At 39.2% G+C, this 23,816-nt stretch overlaps 1 protein-coding gene and 1 pseudogene across 2 annotated transcripts in view; one reads left to right on the forward strand and one right to left on the reverse strand.

Moving 5' to 3' along the window:
- Positions 1-547: 547 nt before the first annotated feature.
- LOC131943732 (neuroendocrine convertase 1) overlaps positions 548-23,816 on the forward strand; it is a 31,275-nt gene continuing 8,006 nt past the window's right edge. Inside the window, exons 1-13 of one of the 2 annotated variants that reach the window (XM_059303954.1) lie at positions 548-1,107; positions 8,615-8,719; positions 13,873-14,019; positions 18,896-18,998; positions 19,577-19,614; positions 19,787-19,863; positions 20,319-20,407; positions 20,838-21,010; positions 21,598-21,723; positions 21,874-21,960; positions 22,212-22,312; positions 22,704-22,784; positions 23,573-23,725. In XM_059303954.1, coding sequence (XP_059159937.1) covers positions 925-1,107; positions 8,615-8,719; positions 13,873-14,019; positions 18,896-18,998; positions 19,577-19,614; positions 19,787-19,863; positions 20,319-20,407; positions 20,838-21,010; positions 21,598-21,723; positions 21,874-21,960; positions 22,212-22,312; positions 22,704-22,784; positions 23,573-23,725 — 1,463 coding nt within the window. In that variant the 5' untranslated portion in view covers positions 548-924. The remainder of the gene's footprint in view (positions 1,108-8,614; positions 8,720-13,872; positions 14,020-18,895; positions 18,999-19,576; positions 19,615-19,786; positions 19,864-20,318; positions 20,408-20,837; positions 21,011-21,597; positions 21,724-21,873; positions 21,961-22,211; positions 22,313-22,703; positions 22,785-23,572; positions 23,726-23,816) is intronic. The other variant, XM_059303955.1, reaches the window with a different exon arrangement.
- LOC131943733 (5-demethoxyubiquinone hydroxylase, mitochondrial-like) lies at positions 6,570-7,424 on the reverse strand (annotated as a pseudogene).

Here is a 23,816-nt window from a genome sequence, read left to right on the forward strand (position 1 = left end):
TCACTGATATATCACAAGTCACGAATATAACCATAATTTTCTGCTCACAAATGCTATATTACATTTAGCATCAAGTTCACAACTCGTCATGTGAGTACAACATGCACGTTTACATCTCATTAATTATGCCAGTAAGCCCCACCCCCACTACAGGCTTGATATCTTCCCCCTACATCGCGGTATGAAAGAATATACAGGGACATAACTCCGTCAATTGTTATTGTTTTTATTTGTTTTACTGACTCAACAATTCACCAAGACAAATGTTATATGTTAACAGACTTTATTTACATTTATTACAGTACAAAAATGTTAACAAACACACGCTTGATTTTTAAATAGGCCTTGTTTACATTAATCTCCCAACCAATATGTCAATGAAGACAAACGTCCTTAAATACATGTACACACTTGAGTAGTTGTATCTATTGTATTAATATTCCCGTGTGTTGCTCTTCCTCAGGTGAGTGGGACAGACGCAGGGTGTGAGAACTGCGACATCTGGTCCCATGGTTCAGCCAAGCGAACATCTCTGTCTTTTTCATTAACCTCGACATATGGGAGATATACATTCATCGACAACTCTACTTTGTCCACTCACCATGGCGTAAAGTCAACGATAAAATCTCCGCTGGAGCTTTCATGCAGCGGAGCAACCTCAAAATTTAAATCTTGGATATAAAATTCTATAAAACAGTGTTGTGATTTTTAAAGGTTAAGTAATTGTAATTAATCAGTGTTGTTATTTTTCATTTCAAAATCATCCGCCATTTTTTTCTCTCCAAAACCGGAAGTCGGGAATTAAAGCAGTTCGATTAGATAATTTTTTTCCCTTGACGTCACAAGGGAGTTATAAGGTAGTGCAAGGCGTGCTATCTGTTGTCATAGACCTAAGTCAAGTCGTGCACGAACACGACTAGAGACATGGACAAGTATTGTCTTGTATTCCTGCTCATCGCTTTACCCTTCGGGCAGCACGGGGTCCAGCTGTCCACTGCAGACGATGAGGACAGTCATTTTCTCAACGAGTGGGCTGTTGGGATAGACGGTGGGCTGGAGGTAGCCAGGGAGGTAGCCTCACAGCACGGCTATACGCTACTTAGACCGGTAAGTTTGTCTAGATTCAAGTCCTACCTCGCCCCCCCCCCTCCACACACATTCCCTCACCCAGCCCATCTCTCAATACAAATGCCGTCCTACTAATTTGACCCAAGGAAGTCTCTAAATTAGCTGCCAGCTGTAACTAGTGCTACCAGCTGTAACTGGTGCTACCAGCTGTAAGTAGTGCTACCAGCTGTAGAAGTGCTACCAGCTGTTAGAAGTGCTACCAGCTAATAGTAGTGCTACCAGCTAAATCTGAATTTAAAGTAATATTATTAGTACTAGCATTGAAGCTACTGAACCAGCGCTACACTGTTTCTGTAGCTACTGCTACAGCTGTAGCTGGTGCTACATATGTAGGAGTAAAGATGGCGTTATAATAATGGTATACCCGGTGTTGTAGTATGTTTCATTGTAGCTATGTAGCTATGATGTGAAGAAAAAATATGTCGTGGTGAGTGAGGGGTGGGTGTGAGAAGAAGTTTTTTGCCAGTTACATGTATGTATATGTGTTGTCACAGTTTTATTTATGTGATGCAATAAGTTATATGTATGTGTATGTATTGTCACATTTATGTCTGTTTATGTATTGTCACAGTTTTATGTATGCGTATGCATTAACACAGTTACATGCATGTGAATGTATTGCCTCATTCAAACTTGTTCATCCATCTATCATCTCTTTAACCAATCGTTCTGTTGACGAAGACAATGTGTCTAAACGTCCAATATTTTGTTGAGATTTTTGCTACACGTTTTGTAAAATGTTGTGTACTTTTTACATGTATTAGTGATACGTTACAGAAACAAGTAAAACTTTTGTAATACAATATATTCAAAAGTGAAGAGTAAAGTTGTGGATAGATTTGAGTTAAAGGCACATATGTTAGAGCGTACAATTTCTAAATCGGATCCGAGGTTCTAGTTCATCTGCTTCATTCACCGTCAGAATCGAAAGTGTAAAAAAAAAAGTTTGAGAAGAAATAAACTATTTTAATAAATTATTTTAAGGTATATCCTTACAATTGTCATAAGTTTAAAAGTAGCAAGGTAAAATTTACAATACATCTCATAGATTAATCAATTTGTAGAAATGATTAGCAAGGTAATTTTATAAATTAAAATTGACTTCTTAAATTTTTAATTTTTAAATTATAGTTGAACATACGTCTTTAAAAATTTTTTTTAGTAGGACTGTAAAAAAGTTTATATCTTAATTTTGGGCACACATTTTTTTTCTTTTAAATGTGTCTTAAGTTAGCTCATGATTGCCTTTGTAGTTTATGTTGTGCGTCGTTTCAGTAAATGTTTATTGGATAAACTCAATCATTGTTGCTGGCTAAAGCTGTATTATCACTGTCTACCAGCGGTGATCTGATCTAGATTTCTCTCAGCTAACACCGTCTAGCTTTCTATAGCTTCTAACAGCCATTCGTTAAATTAGCTACTTCAAGCTACTGTTGAGGTGATCTGGTTTCTCACATCTATCTTTGTGTGGTGATCTAGTTTCTGTGTGGTGATCAATTTCTGTGTGGTGATCTAGCTTTAACCACCAGTCCACTGTGCCCCCACCCTCACTAAAATATTGAAGCAACCCTTTGAGCAGTCCAAATCTCAGTGAGCAGTCAATCGTCTAGTGCCGCTCATTCAATTAACGACAGTCCCTGTCACGGTCAGGTGTTTGACTTCAGTCAGGAATCTTGAAACAATACTGACAGCTTTTTCTGAAAGGTCGTGTCTATTTTCTTACGCTGAACACTTAAGTTATATATATATATACGTGTAAAAATACAGTAGGTCCAAAAAACTACATCTCAAGAAAAATGAGTTTTTAAATTGTTTTAATAACAGTTAATGTAAATTCTAAAAGGCTGAAATACATGCAAAGTTTTGTGTAACTAATGTTTTAAATTTCTAAACTTACATGTATGTATGTATATATTTATATATCAATGTATGAATGTATGTCTAGGTATGTATATGTATACATATCTCTGTATGAATGTGCATATTTGTCTATGTATGTATGTATGTATGTATGCATGTATGTCCATATGTGTCTCTCCATGTATGTCTGTGTATTATGTATGTATGACTATGTATGTCTGTATATGTATGTCTACCGTCTACATACTCATGTATGCCTATATAGTTCAATGTATATTAGTAATTTAGTTCTATGTACGTTTCTCTGTATTATACGGCTATGTATGTATGTATGTCTATGTGTATATGTATGTCTATGTATGTATGCACGTCTACGTATGTATGTTTATTTATATATGTATATCTATGTATGTCTATGTGTTTATACATGTCTATGTATGTATGTACATCTATGTATATCTATGTGTGTATGTGTGTCTATGTATGTCTATGTATGTATGTACGTCTCTGTATGTCTGAGTGTGTAAGTACGTCTATGTATGTCTATGTATGTATGTATGTACATCTATGTATGTCTATGTATGTAAGTACGTCTATGTATGTCTATGTATGTATGTATGTACATCTATGTATGTCTATGTGTCTATGTATGTCTATGTATGTCTATGTGTTTATGTGTGTTTATGTGTGTCTATGTATGTCTATGTATGTATGTACGTCTATGTATGTCTATGTGTGTATGTACGTCTATGTATGTCTATGTATGTATGTACATCTATGTATGTCTAAGTGTGCAGCTGTCGAAGCTGAACGATTTCTTGTGTTGCTGTGGTGTGAAGCAGACAGGTGCGTCCTTATCGCCTGTCGTGTGGTCGGTCTGTGATGTAACGTCGTCACGAACTCGGTGAAAGTCCGGTAGCCATCGGAGAAACATTTTACCTCTCGGTCAAATATTTCGTCCTGTGGGACAAATGTTTCCATTCTATTTGTTTAAATATCACCTCTTTACGTCTGCTAGATATGGGAATCTAAACTCCGACGATAGATTCCTAGACCTGAATTGGTTTAAAATGTTTTCTCTTTATCTGTTTACAATTTTTTTTTGGTTCTGATATTTTATTCTACTTTCTTTTTAAATCTGTTAACTAATTTTTTAGCGCAATTTCCATTCTGGAGAATTGCGTTTATTAACCCGTCATTTCTGGATGTATGAATGTATGAATGAATGGATGTGTGTCCGCAGCTTTAAGTCGTATCTCCTCCTCAACGAAGAAATATCGAGGACTAGTTCCAAAGCAATTATGTTAAGCAAGTTACGAGGATGAACATAGGCCCAAAAAAATCCGGGTTTCTTTCATGGATTTCCCGGAAAAAGCCAAAAAACCTCGAAAAAATGCAGTTTTTGGCCCATATCTCGGCAACCAGACCACTTAGCGACTTGAAACATGTACCAATCGATTCCTGCCATAATTTAAAACAACGAGCCGGCCCGCGGCATAACATACGCCGCTATTTAGTTGTTGTTTTTTCTACTTTTCAGTAATTCATAATTTGTGAATTCGACAGTACCAACGCTGCCACTTAAAATATTTGCTTTAAAACACTATAAGTAGCTCGTTAAGGACCATAACCCCCCCCCCTTCCTTCCCCCCTCTCTCCCCCCTTACGTTTAAAATTGTTGGCTCTGCTTGTAAATAGAGTGAACACAGCTCACTAAAACCATGTAGGGGTGGGGAGGTAGGGAGAGCGTTTACAGCTTGTTTTCTAGCGGCTCCCAGAAGAGAATTATATATATATAGATATTGCCGAAGAAAGTTTTCAAAAATATCCTTTCGTTCGGTCACAAAATTTTTTTTAATTAATTAAAATTTGGACCGAATTAGTAGGCATTTTTATCCAACCACACCACACGCGTCATCACGTTCAATAGCTGCGCCATCACGTTCAATGGCTGCGACATCACGTTCGGTAGCTAGGCGCGCAATGTTTTTTAGTCATGTAACTTTATTGTAAATAAAACATGTAAAATACTGAAAAAAAATGTAATAAAAAACGTTTTAATAACTAACCAATGGTTTTACTAACCCTGCTCTTGATTTACGCTACGACAGAGCTATTTTTAGATAACATAAGGAAATTGCGCTAAAATTGTCACTAGACTTTTTAATTACCTTGTTTTCTTATTTGTCTTCAATTGCAAGAAAATTTAATTTGATTTAAAAAATTTTTTAATGTATAGTATAGTAACAACTGACAAATAACAAATACAAAAGCGGAATTATTTTGGAAAAAGAATTTCAAAATTACTTTTATTGAAGATTCATGTCAATTGGGTACAATTTTTTTTTTTAAATTCACAAAAAATAAATAAAAATTAATCTAAAAGTAGTTGACAAAATCTCAACAAATCCACACCAATAAAACATGTGCAGAATAAAATTTCTTGTGTTCATGATGCTAAAATTAAAGGGAAATTAACAAACATAAGAATACTGCCCTATAGACCGTCTGGTTTGAAAAGGGAACTTTTTTTTTTCGGCGCATAAGCAGCCATGAGATAATTGTTCTACAACCCTTCTACATTTAAATCTAATTTATGTCTCGAAAAAATAAACTATTCCAGAGAAATTCAGAGCCCAACACCCAAACACTTTCGTTTTTTTTAATGCAGATACGTTCAATTAGGTATCTGGCAAACTCATCCTTCTCACCCCTCCCCAAAGTGATTTTTAGTAACCTTTTCTAATGACAGACAACTTACCTTGAGATGTAGGATGCAGAGGCGTAGCGACCCTTCCCGGCGCCCGGTGACATACTTTCAATTTGGCGCCCCCCCCTAATGTCGGCGCCCGGGGACATCTGTCCCCCCCCCGCCCCCCCCCCCTCGCTACGCTACTGGTAGGATGGCTCTCACTTTGAAATAAACCGGGAGTGATCTCCCCTAAACTTTCTCGAATATTCTTATATAAAACATGATTTTTAATTAATTTTAAATACTTAAACTTTTTAAAATAGAATAAAATCTCGTAGAAAAAAGAATTGCACACCAAGTGAACGCCAAATAAAATGTGCATAATAATGCGCAATATTATTAGTACTTTATAAATTTACATTAGTTTTTTGAGAAATCGGAAATAGCGTAAATTACTACTTCCGGTCAACGGAAATTTCTCAAAATTTGATAGAAGGTAGAGAATTAGATCTTTTACTTACATGTGAAGTTTCATTTATCTATCTGAAATAGTACTCAAGTTATAGACTTTTGAAAAATTCAAAGTAGAAAAAGAACCACTTTCGGTTATCGGAAATCGCTCAAAAGTTGATACGGATCTACGATTTTGATATAATACTTATATATGAAATCTTATCAATCTAGCTGTAACGGTACTCAAGTTATCGTGTTTACGCACACACACACACACAGACACACATACATACGGACAAGATTGCAAAACTATGTTTTTCCGACTCAGGGAGCCCTAATACGACGAGATTTGCAAAAAATCTCAATTTTTTTTGCACGATTACAAGACTTTCTCTATACTTCGTATATACGAGAGAGTAAAAATTTTTTTTTGTTTCTATCATTCATTTTATTTATTATTGACAAATTAAAAAGAAACCATATTTTAATATGTATTTACACAACTGATAAGTCCTTGGGCTTGCATGCCTTTCTGTTAGCCTGTACGGAATTATATTTTTTTCTGATATCCAAATTGCACCCTTGCAGCCAATCTTGATAGCTTCAGACAATACTTTGTAAAATGGGGCCTTTTTCTGCATCATTTTCCTGTCCAACGTCATGGTGGTGAAGTTCTTCATTTCGAAACTTTTTAACAATCTCTAATAGTTCCTTGTGTTTCTCTGGGTTGTCCTCAACAAGTTGTCTGATCTGGCTGTTGTAATGGTCTCCTATGACATCCTCTACAGCTACTGTACAGGCCATTGCAGCTTCTTTCCCCAACAGAACCGTGCCTGCACCTAGAGCAAAGCCTGCGATGTTCCAGAAGGGTAGAGCTGAAAGGCGGACTCTGTCATCTGCCATCAACTTTTCAAATGTTTTTCTGTGTACTTTTTCCTCTTCCTACATTTCATTCATGAGAGGACCGACTTCAGATTTTCCCAGGACAGCAAGTTGCCCTGCATATATTCTGTCAGCTCCAAACTCTCCTGCATGGTCCACTCTGACAATCTTATCTATTAGAGCTTTGGTATTTGCATCTTTTAATGAAGAGCTCAAGCCGCGTAAAGGAGCTGTAGAAAACCTTCTCACAACTGGCAACATGTTGTACGTCTTCTCTTTCTCAGACACAAGGCTTGTCTCTTAATAAGCGACTCGTTATAGATCTATCCCTAACTGTAGATCTCGTTCATAAGTTGATTTTCAATTGACACAGCAAACATTCAATTTCTATGGGCACAGACATTTTAAAACAAAAATTTAACTATCATCAGACATTGAATAAACCTTATAGAGCTTGCAATTACTCAATCACATATAACAAGAAAAATGATGTTCTTCAAAAATAAAGTAATTAAAAGTTTTCTTTCCAAATTAGATCATCATAGTGATATTAAAACTTTAGAATTATAAAATTAGACAAAGTAGTAAAATGCACACAATAATTTTCCCTATTAATATAATAAATTTATGAGAAACTATGTTTTTGCTTTCTAATTATTGAATGACTACGTGTGTTAAACAATGTTTAAGAATATAATTATTGGCTGTCTCCCCTGCATATTTTGAGTTCAAACATGGGAAGTAATTAACATAAACATTTCATTAAATGAAATTTTTGCGCAATTAGCTAATATATTGGATTTTAATAATAGAATTAGGCCTATACCCTATTTATATCTATATATGTATATGTGTACACACACACACACACACATATATATATATATATATATATATATATATATATATATATATATATATGTGTGTGTGTGTGTGTGAACACACCCATATATTTATACATCCACACATGTGTGTGTGCCACACGTTAGGCTATTCTCCCCATCCCCCCGCCTACGTATGTAGCTCACCCATATCTATCCAATTACAATACAGCTGTTATCTCCCCTTTTGACGTCATTCACAGTCTACAATCACAGTAAAATATCTTTAGGTGAAGTTTTTTATGGGGCAGTAACTCAAGCAATTCCAAAACTAGTGTTTTAGTATATATATATATATATATATATATATATATATATATATATATATATATATATATATATATATATATATATATATATATATATATATTTATATATATTCTCCACTGACACAAACTAGTGACACTAAACATTGCCACTAACCACTGCCCCACTAACCCCTGTCAATATCCTCTGCTACTAGCCCCTGCCACTAACCTCGGGCAGAAACGACTACCACAAACCACTGCCACTAACCCGTGTACTAACCCCTGCCACTAACCCCTACCACTAACCACTGCCACTAACTCCTGCCACTAACCCCTGCCACTAACCCTTGCCACTAAACCCTGCCACTAAACCCTGCCACTAACCCCTGCCACTAACACCTGCCACTAACACCTGCCACTAACCCCTGCCACTAACACCTGCCACTAACCAACTCAACCCTGTGTTTCAGCTGAAATCGATCCCAGACCACTACATCCTAGAACGTAACGACGTCCCACACAGGTCGCGTCGTAGTGCCAGCCATCACACCAAGAGACTCGTGGAGGACGTGAGGGTAGGTCCAGTTTTATAGGGTGGGTCCAGTTTGATAGGGTAGGTCCAGTTTTATACTGTGGGTCCAGTTTTATAGGGTAGGTCCAGTTTTATAGGGTAGGTCCAGTTTTATAGGGTGGGTCCAGTTTTATAGGGTAGGTCCAGTTTTATAGGGTAGGTCCAGTTTTATAGGGTGGGTCCAGTTTTATAGGGTAGGTCCAGTTTTATAGGGTAGGTCCAGTTTTATAGGGTAGGTCCAGTTTTATAGGGTAGGTCCAGTTTTATAGGGTAGGTCCAGTTTTATAGGGTGGGTCCAGTTTTATAGGGTAGGTCCAGTTTTATAGGGTAGGTCCAGTTTTATAGGGTAGGTCCAGTTTTATTGGGTGGGTCCAGTTTTATAGGTTAGGTCCAGTTTTATAGGGTAGGTCCAGTTTTATTGGGTGGGTCCAGTTTTATAGGGTAGGTCCGGTTTTATAGGGTAGGTCCAGTTTTATAGGGTAGGTCCAGTTTTATAGGGTAGGTCCAGTTTTATAGGGTGAGTCTAGTTTTATAGGGTGGGTCCTGTTTTATAGGGTAGGTCCAGTTGCGCTGGGTAGGTCCAGTTTTATAGGGTGGGTCCAGTTTTATAAGGTGGGTCCAGTTTTATAGGGTGGGTCCAGTTTTATAAGGTGGGTCCAGTTTTATAGGGTGGGTCCAGTTTTATAAGGTGGGTCCAGTTTTATAGGGTGGGTCCAGTTTTATAGGGTAGGTCCAGTTTTATAGGGTAAGTCCAGTTTTATAGGGTAGGTCCAGTTTGATAGGGTAGGTCCAGTTTTATAGGGTAGGTCCAGTTTTATAGGGTGGGTCCAGCTTTATTGGGTGAGTCTAGTTTTACTGGGTAGGTCCAGTGTGGACTGGGTAGGTCCAGTTGCACTGGGTAGGTCCAGTGTGGTCTTGGTAGGTCCAGTGTGGTCTGGTTAGGTCCAGTTGCACTGGGTAGGTCCACGGGAATGGTGCTGTAAAAATCCTACTCGTGTTTTGAATTTTTTCAAATAATTGGTAGGTATTTCTACATTAGGCTGTGATAGAGAAAAAAAAGCATAGTGAAAATTTTAATCTGTGGTTGGGGTCCCTGGGGTAAGTACAATTTTACTGGGTATGTGCAGGCTGTGTCCAGTTTTACTGAGTTGGACCAATTACATTGAGTTGATCCGATTGTTATGAGAGTCCCTCGTTGTAGCGAGGTTTATGAACTTATTTGTGACCCAATAGACGAGATGTGAGCACAATTATGATACCTAGACAATATCATAATATCTGGGGGGGGGGGGGGGGAGGATATCAAAATAAACTGAAGTATCACAATAACTAGGTACCATTATAATGAACAATATCCACAAATACCCATAACTCTTTATTTCTCTTTCACGACACCCATGTAATAACTACACTCAGATGTACTCATTTAGATATCTCGGACATATCTACACTATTACACAGCTGTTAGCCACAGACGTCATGTTCTTAACAATATTCTCTTACATCTTATTGTGCAACCTCAAAACATCAACCAAGGGAAGCCACTGTCTATTCAAGGGAAGCAACCGATCAGTCAAGGGAAGCAACCGATCAGTCAAGGGAAGCAATGCGTGTTGCGCCAATTAATATCGTGTTATGTACAGACGGGGGAGCAAGTTGTGTCTCTAAAATAAAACATTCATCACCGGCTTGACCAGATCGATGATGGGGGAGATAACCACCTGCCGCCGTGATGACGGTGTGACGAACTTAACCGCTCCGTGGGACGCACCATTGTGACTCGTTCAACGTTGAAACGTAAAGCACTGAACAGTTTATATAGAGCATAGAGGCACTATTGTGATTCGCTTAACGATGAAACGTAAAACATTGAATCATTATTCTAGACCATAGAGGCTATTGTGATTCGCTTAACGTTGAAACGTAAAACATTGAATCATTTAGATTAGCAATAGAGGCTATTGTGATTCGCTTAACGTTGAAACGTAAAGTACTGAATCATTTAGATAGACCATGGAGGCTATTGGGACTCACATAACGCTGAAACAAACCACTGAACTATTTAGATAGACCAATGAAGCCAGTGTTACTCGCTTAACGCTGTAGCGGCAATGTGGCTTATAGCTAATACGACGTGGATATGAAAACAGACCATAAATAAAATCTGGACATGGATATTTAATTAACCAGATAACCAATCAAGGCTAATGTTATTTAAGCGTATCAATTATTACGTGTTTCATTAATTTGTTTCATTAGTTCCCAGACTTGCGTATACGAATGTACTTAGTAAAACGAACTAAACTGTTAGAGTTAATTAGTTTATCTAAAACAGACTAGATAATCTAATGTAGCTTTTGTAGACCTATACCCTACCTGTGACATGGTTCGTGTAATCCCAGACAATGAGGAAACGATAGTTCATTGATAAAACACAACAAAGGGAACTTTCAGCCAGATTATACCTAACCATATAACTATTAAACGTATGTAACATTTACACAGATTTATAACCCTAGTCAAATACATATAATATGTATAGTAGCCCCCCCCCCCCCCCCCCCCCCCCGCCATACACACACATACGACAGAAGTCGACGGAATTGAGTAAACAATATCGTGATTGCTAATATAAATAATGAGAATCAGATACATGTAAGAAAAATTACTTCCCTCACTAAAATCAACTATAAAAACGTATCTAAAGTTACCGTAAACAGTATGTAAGCCAGTAATATAACACACTCACCAAAACGTGCACGTTTTATTTTTTTAAACTTTAAAAGGAAATCAAATAACATATTTTATGCTAGCATATCAGATGAAAAAAACAAACAAAATAAACATTTTATAACACTAATCTTCACCACCATCGTAAACCTTATAACACTATATAACAAAACGTTATAACACCCGTCTACCCACTGCGTTATATTTAATGTAAGCACGACCAGGTATATTTATTATTATTGGGCTTACTGTAGCCGTCACCATCTAGCCGGCATACTTTAGCCGGCATGACCTAGCCGTCACCTTCTAGCAAAATAAGGTATATCGTGGTCTTATTTTAGAGATATTTTAAATCTAAATTTAAATTCATTTTTCGGCAAAAAAATGGACCAAGTCATCTAGGGCATATGAAATGACTGGATGTACCAAGTCATGGTGTATTGAAATGACTGGATGAAAATCCTTCTTTAATCCACCGTTCCATATCTTCCGGACTTGAAATTTTTCCAGGACAGCCAATAGAAACTTGGCATCGCCGTTTGAATGTAAATTAGTTTTGGGCAGACAGCTCGGCTGTTGTCTTGCGCGAGCCGTCAGCCTCCGGAAATGCCAAGTTCCGAATGAAGGATACGATTGGCCAATTAAGTCGCAGAGAAAACAGCAATTTCCGGCACTTTGCGCATGCCCACCACGTGCGGGGGTCACACAATGGAAGAGTTGTATTAAGAAATCTCTATGACGTCTGAACAATGGTCGGCATCCAGTCAACTTCTAGAATTTTCGCCGGACAACCAGCACGGCCATCTATCGATTAGAATCGATTATCTATACTTTGATCAAACCAAACACATTCGAATACACGGTGAAATTTTTTATTTAACCAAACACATCTCTCAAACTCACCGTAATACAACCAAACACATCACTCAAACACACCGTAATACAACCAAACACATCACCCAAACACACCGTAATACAACCAAACACATCACTCAACCACACCGTAATACAACCAAATACATCACTCAAACACACCCTAATACAACCAAACACATCACCCAAACACACCCTAATACAACCAAACACATCACTCAAACACGCTGGGAAACATTTAATTTTGATATTTCAACCGGCATAATAATAAATTAACCGGCGTGTTTTTAATGCTCAATAAATGTTAAGCCGACAAAATCTAACCCATATGATTTAACAGGCAAAATCTAGCCGGCGTATTTTGAAAAACAGTCTTAAATTATGTTTTAACATAACCTGGTATTTCAATACCGAGAGGTTCTAACCGGCATGTTATGGCATGGACTAACCGGAATAATCTAACCGGCACGACCTGCCGGCACATTCTAGCCGGCACATTCTAACATGCATATTGTAGCCGGCTTTTCAATACCGACTTGTTTTAACTGGCTTGTTTCGGCAAGAACCAACCGTAACTATCTATCCCTAAATAACTGACAGGAATGACTTATCCGGCAAGACCTAGCCGGCATTATCAAATCGACATACTTCAACCGGCATGCTTTAGCCGGCTTACTTTACCCAACATACTTTAGCCGGCATGAACTAGCCGCACCATCCAAACCGGCATACTTTAGCCGACACCATCTAACCGGCATACTTTAACCGACACCATCTAACCGGCATACTTTAACCGACACCATCTAACCGGCATACTTTAACCGACACCATCTAACCGGCATACTTTAGCCGACACCATCTAACCGGCATACTTTAGCCGACACCATCTAACCGGCATACTTTAACCGACACCATCTAACCGGCATACTTTAACCGACACCATCTAACCGGCATACTTTAACCGACACCATCTAACCGGCATACTTTAACCGACACCATCTAACCGGCATACTTTAGCCGGCATGAACTAGCCGCACCATCCAAACCGGCATACTTTAGCCGGCACCATCTAACCGGCATACTTTAGCCGGCACCATCTAACCGCCATACTTTAGCCGACAACATCTAACCGGCATACTTTAGCCGACACCATCTAACCGGCATACTTTAGCCGGCACCATCTAACCGGCATACTTTAGCCGACAACATCTAACCGGAATACTTTAGCCGTCACCATCTAACCGGAATACTTTAGCCGACAACATCTAACCGGCATACTTTAGCCGTCATCATCTAACCGGCATACTTTAGCCGACAACATCTAACCGGCATACTTTAGCCGACACCATCTAACCGGCATACTTTAGCCGGCACCATCTAACCGGCATACTTTAGCCGACACCATCTAACCGGCATACTTTAGCCGACACCATCTAACCGGCATACTTTAGCCGACACCATCTAACCGGCATACTTTAGCCGGCATGACCTAGTAGCACCATCTAACCGGCATACTTTGGCCGACACCATCTAACCATCCACCTCACCCTGCAGGTAGTGTTTGTAGAGCAGCAACAGCAGAAGACCCGCGTCAAGCGTGACCTTGTTGACCGCGAGCTGGTCAGGGACATTGTGACCAACGGAGGACAACTCAACGACCCCAGATATTCAGACGAGTGGTACTTGCTGCCTGACGTCTCGGTGAGAACATTTTTTTTTTACATTTTTACCTGCAACATTTTTTTACATTATTACCTGCAACTGGTTTTTTTTACATTTTTAACTGGAACTTTTTGTTTTACATTATTACCTGCAACTTTTTTTTTTTTTTACATTTTTTACATTTTTACCTGCAACTTTTTTTTTTTTTACATTTTTTACATTTTTACCTGCAATTTTTTTTCACATTTTTACCTGCAACTTTTTTTTTACATTTTTACCTGCAACTTTTTTTTTTTAAATTTTTACCTGCAACTTTTTTTTTACATTTTACCTGCAACTTTTTTTTTACATTTTTACCTGCAACTTTTTTTTTACATTTTTATTTGCAACTTTTTTTTTTTTTACATTTTTACCTGCAACTTTTTTTTTTACATTATTACCTGCAACTTTTTTTTTACATTATTACCTGCAACATTTTTTTTTACATTTTTACACGCATTTTTTTTTTTACATTTATACGTGCAACATTGTTTTTACATTATTACCTGCAACTTTTTAAAATACATTTTTACCTGCAACATGTTTTTATACGCATCTTCGGTTTGTAAAGGTAAACTTGAAAATACTTGAGCATTGATACAGAACTACTTTGTTAATGACGAGCTTTAATTTACTACTTCGTAGATAATTAGCATTGTATATAAGCTGTATATCTAGTAGGGGTAGACACAAATATATATATATATATATATATATATATATATATATATATATATATATATATATATATATATATATATATATATATATATATATATATATGCACTACCCAAGGCAGAAATTTAAAATTGAAACTGGCTGGATTACAGCCACGACGTACGGTGATATATAAATATAAATATAAATATATATATATATATATATATATATATATATATATATATATATATATATATATATATATATATATATATATATATATATATATACATATATATCAGTATGCATGTATGTGTGTGTGTGTGTGCCATATCGGAATGTCGATTGTAAAATGCATACACGTATACTGATGAAACAGAAAGTCAATCAATTTTTTATTAAGCCGGAATAAATTGTAAACAGATCTAGGTATCAAGTATAGGCTTTCGCATGTGCTGACGAGAGACATCTGACACATGCAGCTGCGCACAGTACATACAGGTCAAACACATGTCAGAAACAGCCGTAGGGTCTAGCACGTGACCACCCGATTAAATAACACACATATTTTTTAAAAGTATGACTGGTAGTAACACAAAACTTTGCGAACTTCTGAGACAACTACGTTGGTAGACTTGAGCTGACTTTTTAACTCTATTTTTAACTGTCCTAGATTTCTGGCTGTAATGAATCGTAATTTATTTATTGTACATGTTAGGTCAGTACAGTTTGGTCAAAGTTTGTTGACCTGAACTCTGTTTATTTGAATTACATCAGCTTGATCAAATTGTTTTAAGTGTCTTGCTGTTTTAATTATTCAAGGGATTTAACTCGTCAAATATAATTTTAAAAAATTATTACTTCCCTTTAAGTATTTTCCTTTATTTTGTTTAACAACTATCAACTTTTGTGTGACAATGTGTGTAATTGTGTCCCTTATCAACTTCGGCATTTAGGGTTTGGGGTAGGAGGGGGTTGTGGGTTTATGTGGCCAACAGTATTCTTTTAAAAAGCTTATGATAAACTCGACACTTAGAAAGTTTAATCTGTTTCTAGGTGGACTCACAGAAAAAAGTCTGAATATCTAATCCCATTTATCATCGCCATCGGCTAGAGTCTAGTGAATTCAAGCTGACGCGATATTTTCCAACTTCAACACAGGTCAATAACACACATCTAGGCTTATGTACACAACACACATATAGGCTTATGTAACACAACACACATCTAGGCTAATGTACACAACACACATCTAGGCTAATGTACACATCACACATCTAGGCTTATGTACTCAACACACATCTAGGCTTATGTACACAACACACATCTAGGCTTATGTATACAACACACATCTAGGTTTATGTACACAAAACACATATGGTATATGTAACACAACACACATATAGGCTAATGTACACAACACATCTAGGCTAATGTACACAACACACTTCTAGGCTAATGTACACAACACACAACTAGGCTTATGTAGCACAACACACATATAGGCTAATGTACACAACACATCTAGGCTAATGTACACAACACACTTCTAGGCTAATGTACACAACACACATCTAGGCTAATGTACACCACACACATATAGGCATATGTAACACAACACACATCTAGGCTTATGTACACAACACACATCTAGGCTAATGTACACAACACACATCTAGGCTAATGTACACAACACACATCTAGGCTAATGTACACAACACACATATAGGCATATGTAACACAACACACATATAGGCTAATGTACACAACACATCTAGGCTTATGTACACAACACACATCTAGGCTAATGTACACAACACACATCTAGGCTAATGTACACAACACACATCTAGGCTAATGTACACAACACATATCTAGACTCAGTATACATCACAACACACCACACATATTAAGAAACAATTGTACACAATAATTCTATACTTGTCAAAATTTGTGTATGTGTACAACGGTACACACTTAATAAAAATGGACTCATGGAAAGATCAGATCAATAAATAGTTTGAAACCAAATCTTGTTTATCAAACATTTTAACGTGTTTTGTAAACAATTGTGATGTAGTGTTTTTTATTCCAGAATTTATTTTAAATCTTTTTCTCTATTTGCTTACATGTGTTGGTGAACTGTGTTTTACTCTGTATAAAAAGTCCCTTACAGTGTATAAATACTGTCCCTTTCACATTATAAGAAATATTCCTTACACAGTAAAAGAACTGTCTCTTACACAGTATAAGATGTGTACCTTACACAGAATCATCTCTTACACTGTAGTAGCATTGTTCTTTACCAGATATAACAAAAGTATCTGACACGGTATAAAATTGTTCCATACAAAGGATATTAATTTTCGTTTACTCAATGTAAGAATTTTCCCTTACACAAAATAAATGAACTGTCAGTGTAAGCATTTCTCCTACATTACGTAAAGATTTATTCTACACATTACAAGCGTATTTTTAAAAAGTATGTTGGGGTTAATCTTCTACTGTAAAAACGGTGTGTGTGTGTGTGTGTGTGGTTGGGAGGGGGGGGGGGTACTTTGCACCCACGAATCCCCGGAGCAGCCGAAACAACTTTTTGAGAAGCTGTTAGAGTCTCCACATCACCGCAGGTACAGCAGTGATGTGTTGGCTGTATAGAACAACAGCCTGAGAAACATGATGAGACCTGTTAAGGCAGGAGCTGTTTTTACATAGTCATGTAGACAACGATAAGCAGTTCCCAGTTTATGTTGGACCTTTAATGAGTACACTAAGAGTGTGCTCGTCACCTTCTCATCCTATCTACACAGTCAGTTATTGACATCAATGACATCAAACAGGATGGACTCTTGAAGGGGCGGTTTTATACATATATATATATATATATATATATATATATATATATATGTATATATATATATATATATATATATATATATATATATATATATATATATATATATATATATATATATATATACTCACACACAGAACAACCATCGCCTTACCATATCAGACAAAAGGGCTGTAACTGTGGATTTCTAGCTTTTCACGATAGGAAGTTTGGGTTTTAGTGCCCTTGTGTTGGATGGAATGAGGTTTTAAGGTTCACCCCGCCACATAACACAGCCCACCACCCTCTCTCTACATCACCCCCACCCACCGTCCAATATTAATCAATAATGTGTCAAAGTTTAAATCTCCCCCACTCCCACACTTATAAATGTTAAAGTTCTAATTTTCTGTATACCACCCACCCGTTCTAAAAGTGTCAAAATTTTAATTCCCCATCCCACCCTGTATCCCCCACCCCTGTTAAAAGTGTGAAAACTTTAATCCCCCCACCCCCACCCTGTACACTACCCACCCCTGTTAAAAGTGTGCAAACTTTAATCCCCCCACCCCCACCCTGTACACTACCCACCCCTGTTAAAAGTGTGCAAACTTTAATCCCCCCACCCCCACCCTGTACACTACCCACCCCTGTTAAAAGTGTGCAAACTTTAATCCCCCCACCCCCACCCTGTACACTACCCACCCCTGTTAAAAGTGTGCAAACTTTAATCCCCCCACCCCCACCCTGTACACTACCCACCCCTGTTAAAAGTGTGCAAACTTTAATCCCCCCACCCCCACCCTGTACACTACCCACCCCTGTTAAAAGTGTGCAAACTTTAATCCCCCCACCCCCACCCTGTACACTACCCACCCCTGTTAAAAGTGTGCAAACTTTAATCCCCCCACCCCCAACCTGTACACTACCCACCCCTGTTAAAAGTGTGCAAACTTTAATCCCCCCACCCCCACCCTGTACACTACCCACCCCTGTTAAAAGTGTGCAAACTTTAATCCCCCCACCCCCACCCTGTACACTACCCACCCCTGTTAAAAGTGTGCAAACTTTAATCCCCCCACCCCCACCCTGTACACTACCCACCCCTGTTAAAAGTGTGCAAACTTTAATCCCCCCACCCCCACCCTGTACACTTCCCACCCCTGTTAAAAGTGTGCAAACTTTAATCCCCCCACCCCCACCCTGTACACTACCCACCCCTGTTAAAAGTGTGCAAACTTTAATCCCCCCACCCCCACCCTGTACACTACCCACCCCTGTTAAAAGTGTGCAAACTTTAATCCCCCCACCCACACCATGTACACCCCCCCCCCCCCCCACCCTGTACACCCCCCACCCTTCTAAAAGTGCCAAATGTTGCAGGAGTATGGCAGACGTGACGGTGCCAGCGACAATCTGAGAGTCCGTGACGCCTGGAAGAGAGGATACACGGGCAAGGGCATCACAGTCTGTATACTGGACGATGGTAGGTTGGGAGGTTGGGAGGTTGGTGGGTTGGGGGTTGGGAGGTTGGTGGGTTGGTGGGTTGGGGGGGTTGGGAGGGTGGTGGGTTGGGGGGGTTGGGAGGTTGGTGGGTTTGGAGGTTGGTAGGTTGGTATGTTGGTAGGTTGGTGGGTTGGGAGGTTGGGAGGTTGGTCCACTGTACTGGACGATGGTAGGTTGGTAATTTGGTAATTTGGTCCACATCTCAAATTGTGTGGTCAGTACAGGGCCTAGCTATACTATACCATAACTTGCTTAAGAAGATGCAGGCGTGTATGTTACCTTTCATGTAAATGTGATTTTAAGCCTGTTAATGTTGAGATAAGTCAAAATGATTACATAGACTGACAAATACTTGATATTGAGATAAACTGAACTAAATAAATTAGACCAATACTAGAGGCCTAATTACGCAAAAAAAAAAACATAAAGAACTTATTGTACCAACAACAATGACTAATTGACCTAACTGTACCACATAGACAAAAAGACCTATCATACCCCAAAGACTAAAAGTCCTAACTGTACCACAGAAACTAAATGACATTTTGATGTTTTCAGGAGTGGAGGCAGGACACCCAGATTTAAAGGACAACTTTGTAAGTATTGGACGTGCACTCAAGTGATCTCTCACACCTAATATATCTGCTAATTTACATCACTTTTGAACAAGACAGTAAAATGCTTAAGTACATGTTAATTTGATTATATTTCTTTGATAATTTGTCATTCATAAATTTTGGAAATAATCTGTGACCTTGACCTCTACAGGACCCCAAGGCCTCACATGATTTTAACGACAATGACGATGACCCCACACCCAGATACGACCCAACCAACGAAAACAAGTAAGTTCTCAACATCCGGGCATGTGACGCCATCTTGGATGGGATAACATTTGTACTACCGTCTAGGTTAGGCGCCAACTTTGAGGTAGTGCTGTACATCCAACTGATTCTTAGACCTAGACTTGTCTAGAGCGCCATGTGGCTAGTTTTTAGAAGTCCAGCCTCCTAGGAAGTTAAGAACATCTTGGCAGATTCATATCATTAGACTCTAGTCTTAAGACTGATGTCCTCCCCCCCCCCCAAGATAGATGTCCTCACCCCCTTAAGACTAATGTCCAACCCTAATACTGATGTCCTCCCCCCTCCCAAGATACATGTCCTCACCCCCTTAAGACTAATGTCCAACCCTAAGACTGATGTCCTAACCCCCCCCTAAGACTGTCCTCACCACCCCTAAGACATGTCACCCCCCTGATACTAATGTCCTCACCCCCCCCCCTTTGTTTCTCTGCCAGACACGGCACCAGGTGTGCTGGAGAGATCGCCATGGTTGCCAACAACAACAACTGTGGTGTTGGTATAGCTTTCGACAGCAAGATCGGAGGTAAGAGAGGATGTATGGGAGTAGGGAGGAGGGAGGGTCGCTTGATGGGAGGGAGAGGGTTTAGTTTCAATGGGAGGGAGGTACGAGAGTTAATATGGAGCCGAGGGAGTATAGCTAGAGTATAGAGGGGAGTATAAGGAGGGGTAGATAATGTAGGTGAGAGAGGGGAGTCGGAGGAGTAGGTGAGGTGGGCTAATCAACCAACGGTTGAGCTCAATTTCGTTAGTTGTTTATTTTGCTATATTAACGGGGAAGATACCACCCCCCCCCCCACATACGTGACTGCTGGTAGATGATGTCTACCCCAAATGTCCCCATGCCCCTTGAGAATACTGGTTTCTACCCCTCCCCATACACACATAATCACGTGACCTTTGATTGCCCCCACCCCCACTTGACACACTCCCGTGACCTCTGGTTTCTACCCCAGGTGTCCGCATGCTTGACGGTCGGGTCACTGACCGCCTGGAGGGTGATGCCCTGTCTTTTAACAGCGAGTACATCGACGTGTACTCCGCCAGCTGGGGACCTAACGACGACGGCAAGACGGTGGAAGGTCCAGGCATCCTGGCCAGGAAAGGTCTGGAGATTGGCATCAAGCAGGTAAACACATTATAGCCACAGGTATTAAACAGGTAAACACATTCTAGCTACAGGCATTAAACAGTTAAACACATTCTAGCTACAGGTTGGCATCAAATAGGTAAACACATTGTAGCCACAGGCATCAAACAGGTAAACACATTCTAGCCACAGGCATTAAATAGGTAAACACATTCTAGCCACAGGCATCAAACAGGTAAACACCTTCTAGCCAGTCCACAGTACTAGATGCGGTAATCAAGGATTATTGTCAGAACCCACCCCTTTAATATGGGAATACTGATATACACAATTGAAAAACCCGAACTACACTCAGTTCAAAACCTCAATACAAACGTGAAAAAAACTAGTCGTATCCAGGCCTACATCTAGTATAATAGTGATATAAGTCATATATCAGACACTTGTACAACTGTTCCAATTTGACCAGCTTTAACAGAGCTAAGAACACATATCTTTTCTGACCAACAATGCACAATTTACTAATCAACTAATTAACTCATAAACCAATCAAGATAAATGCTCCACCATGTAAACGATAATCCCACACCTCACCCTGTGCATGTTTGTCTACTCTGTGAGTGCAGGGCCGCAAGGGGAAGGGCAGTCTATACGCCTGGGCATCCGGTAACGGCGGGAGGATCAACGACAACTGCAACGCTGACGGCTACACCTCCAGCATCTACACCATCAGCGTCAGCAGCGCCTCACAGGTAAGGTCAAGGCCGATACTAGCTCTGGTTTATGTAGCCACACGTCTAGTTAGCCATACTATCTCCACGACTATTTTCTACACTATCCCCATGACAATGTCACCATGCTATCTCCACAATTATTTTCACACCCTCCTCTCTCTCCTACAGTTTGGAAAGAGCCCCTGGTACGGGGAGAAATGCTCCTCAACCCTCACAGCAGCCTACAGCAGTGGCTCAGCCACCGAGAAGAAAGTGGTCAGTTTTTTTTATTCGTCTTGGACATTCTTTACCAAACTGTAAACTAGGTGCACAAATGTGTTCTCGCATTAACTGTAGCTATTTTTTTATATAATGTTAATTTATGTAATGTCAATAGTCACGATTTAAAATGTGATGTAAAATGCCTCATGTTTGTAAGTTAATCGTGTTTCTAAATCCAAACAAAAGTCGTGTAAGTAGATGGGCTATTTAGACAAAAGTCGTGTAAATAGATGGCCTATTTCCAGGTGAGCTCTGACCTGCACGGCAAGTGTACCGACGGTCACACTGGAACTTCCGCTGCCGCCCCCATGGCCGCTGGTGTCCTGGCTCTCCTGCTACAGGCCAAGTAAGTCACTCACTGGTCACGTGGGTTGTAAAATAAGTGACAAGTCACATGGGCTGTTAAGTATATACGGGTTACATTTGATGTGTACTGCTTAGATTGTAAAGTCACCTCTAAAGTAAATATTCCTGAGCTAAAGGCCGAGTAAAAACATTATGTGACTCCCCCTCCCTATTAATTATAGATTTTTTTTTACCTCCAACTTGATTGTTTCCTTCAGCTACAACCTCCCCCCACCCCCTCAAATTAGACATTTGTTTACCCCCAACTCGACTGTTAGAATGCCACAATTTCACCTGTTTCCCCCAGCAACAATATCACCTGGCGATGCAACAACTTCCCCCCCCCTTTAATTAGACATTTGTTTACCCCCACCTCCACCTGTTTCCCCCAGCAACAACATCACCTGGCGTGACGCCCAACACCTGGTCATGCACACCTCCAGGATGGAACCTCTGGCATCGGAGACTGGCTGGTAGGTGACCTACTTTTGGTTGTCATGGTTTCAAGAGTTGGCTGGTAGGTGACCTACTTTTGGTTGTCATGGTTTCAAGAGATGGCTGGTAGGTGACTTACTTTTGGTTGTCATGGTTTCAAAAGTTGGCTGGTAGGTGACCTACTTTTGGTTGTCATGTTTTCAAGAGTTGGCTGGTAGGTGACCTACTTTTGGTTGTCATGGTTTCAAGAGATGGCTGGTAGGTGACCTACTTTTGGTTGTCATGGTTTCAAGAGTTGGCTGGTAGGTGACCTACTTTTTGTTGTCATGGTTTCAAGAGTTGGCTGGTAGGTGACCTACTTTTGGTTGTCATAGTTTCAAGAGTTGGCTGGTAGGTGACCTACTTTTGGTTGTCATGGTTTCAAGAGTTGGCTGGTAGGTGACCTACTTTTGGTTGTCATGGTTTCGAAAGTTTTTTGTGGCCTACATTTAATTGCTGCTTTACATATTGTATTAGACAAGCATCATCAACCTTCAACCTAAACAGCTTGTACTTTATCGCTCCACTTATTATCTAAATAACAACCAACAGTATTTGATTATTATTTTAAGAGATAAGCATGAATTATTTGACAAAAGAAAATGTTTTCATATATATATATATATATATATATATATATATATATATATATATATATATATATATATATATATATATATATATATATATATTAGGAACGATTCATTCGACCCAAAAATTATTATTTGATCAGGCAAAACGCTAACATTTTTATCTGGCCAATAAAACATTGAATGTTTTGACCTAGGCAACAGAACGGAGCTGGCTACTGCTTCAACGAACGTTTTGGCTTTGGTCTGATCAACGCCCTGGGTCTGGTAGAGGCAGCAGAGAAGTGGGAGAATGTGGGGGAGCAGCACATCTGCACTGTGGAGCCAACCAGTACCAGCAACTTCCCACAGTAGGGGTCATAGTGTTAGACTTTTGACAGGGGTCATAGTGTTAGCTGACAGGGGTCATAGTGTTAGCTGACTGGGGTCATAGTGTTAGCT

Source organism: Physella acuta, unplaced genomic scaffold (assembly GCF_028476545.2).
Source record: "Physella acuta isolate Inbredline_101_S28 unplaced genomic scaffold, ASM2847654v3 ptg000466l, whole genome shotgun sequence".
In the NCBI taxonomy this organism is placed as follows: domain Eukaryota; kingdom Metazoa; phylum Mollusca; class Gastropoda; family Physidae; genus Physella; species Physella acuta.